Source organism: Lotus japonicus, chromosome 3 (assembly GCF_012489685.1).
Source record: "Lotus japonicus ecotype B-129 chromosome 3, LjGifu_v1.2".
NCBI classification, from domain to species: Eukaryota; Viridiplantae; Streptophyta; class Magnoliopsida; order Fabales; family Fabaceae; genus Lotus; species Lotus japonicus.
Window position 1 is genome coordinate 7,044,273 of NC_080043.1, and position 1,418 is coordinate 7,045,690.

The following is a 1,418-nucleotide window of genomic DNA, read 5'->3' on the forward strand; positions in this document are numbered from 1 at the left end:
AGAGTACATATATAGATGACAAATGCAGCAGGCCACCTCATAAGATTCGATAATAATCCCAATTTTTAATATTCATTGAAGCTTCAGAGAAACATCAACCCACAGGAAAACAAATAGTTTAACAAAAGTCATGTTCTTCCAAGTTCCAAAGTTCCAAAACCGTGCTATATAAGTTCATAATTCATCACTCTTTAACCACAGAGTCAGATAATTAACACATTTACAACCCAAAAGAACACCACCACTACCACCACCAATTTCATAATCCAGATCAAGATAGCTGCTACCATGTCTTGTGATTTTTCGTCATTGGAATCTATTCAAAACTTTCTGCTTCTTGAGCTTGAACACGATAATTCCCACGTAGATTGGAATCCATCCAACAATGAAACCTGCTATTCACCCTCTTACAATCAATTTCCAATCCCCAATTTCCAGTCAAGTGGCTCATCACAGGCTGTCACTAACTTAGATAGTGTTGTTGGTCCCGTGAAGAAATCACCAGGGTGCAAAAAGGGTTCCTCTGCAGCAGCGCGTGAATCAAACGCGCCACCTGTATGGAAGCGTTACAGGGGCGTGAGACGCAGACCATGGGGGAAGTTTGCAGGGGAGATAAGAGATCCTAAGAAGAACGGTGCTAGGGTTTGGCTTGGAACCTATGAGACTGAAGAGGAAGCAGCTCTAGCATATGATAAAGCTGCTTTCAAGATGCGTGGTAGAAAGGCCAAACTCAATTTTCCCCACCTCATTGGTTCTGACTCGTTGTCTGAGTCAGAGTCAATGAGTGAGGTGACGTTTTTGAGGCAGAACTCGCCGGACCATCTTTCACCGGCTTCATCATCCGCTTCGGAGGATAGTTCTGAGTGCTCACCAGGGTCAAAGAAGAGGAAGAACCTAGTTGGAGTGTTGAATAGGTTAGCCAAGCATAGAAGCCAAGTGCAGGTGTTTGATATGGGTTCAGCCGCAAATGATGATGTCAATGTTGATGAATGGTGGGATAATTTGTCTAGTGATTCCGGCGTAATTTGGTGCTCATAAGCTTCCATTGGGTTATAATCCGTGAATTAATTAATGTAGTGATTTTTGTTTGCCTAATTTGGAGTACATTTTTAATGATTTTTGCATACACCACTTTGATGAATTTCAAAGGGTATTGTTTCTCATAATCAATATAACACTTCAATTTGCTTCCTTTGGATTTGCCTTTACCTTTTTCATTTTCTAGCTATATCTTAAATATTTACTCAAACTTGTAAAAACCCAATTTTGTCCCACCTTAATAAATTAATTTAAATTAGCACTCAAAATAATAATAATAATTAATTATTAAATAAGTTTGGAAATTATAATAATAATTAATTAATTAAATCCGAAAATAATAAATAAATGCCAAAAATTAATTAGGAGATTTTCTTAGT

At 37.9% G+C, this 1,418-nt stretch overlaps 1 protein-coding gene across 1 annotated transcript; it reads left to right on the forward strand.

The window, feature by feature from the left end:
* The first annotated feature begins 212 nt into the window (after window positions 1-212).
* Window positions 213-1,113, forward strand: LOC130748564 (ethylene-responsive transcription factor 13-like). Its single transcript, XM_057601787.1, has one exon. It carries the CDS (start codon window positions 289-291, stop codon window positions 1,036-1,038), a length of 750 nt encoding a protein of 249 aa, XP_057457770.1. The 5' UTR covers window positions 213-288; the 3' UTR covers window positions 1,039-1,113.
* The last annotated feature ends 305 nt before the right edge of the window (window positions 1,114-1,418 follow it).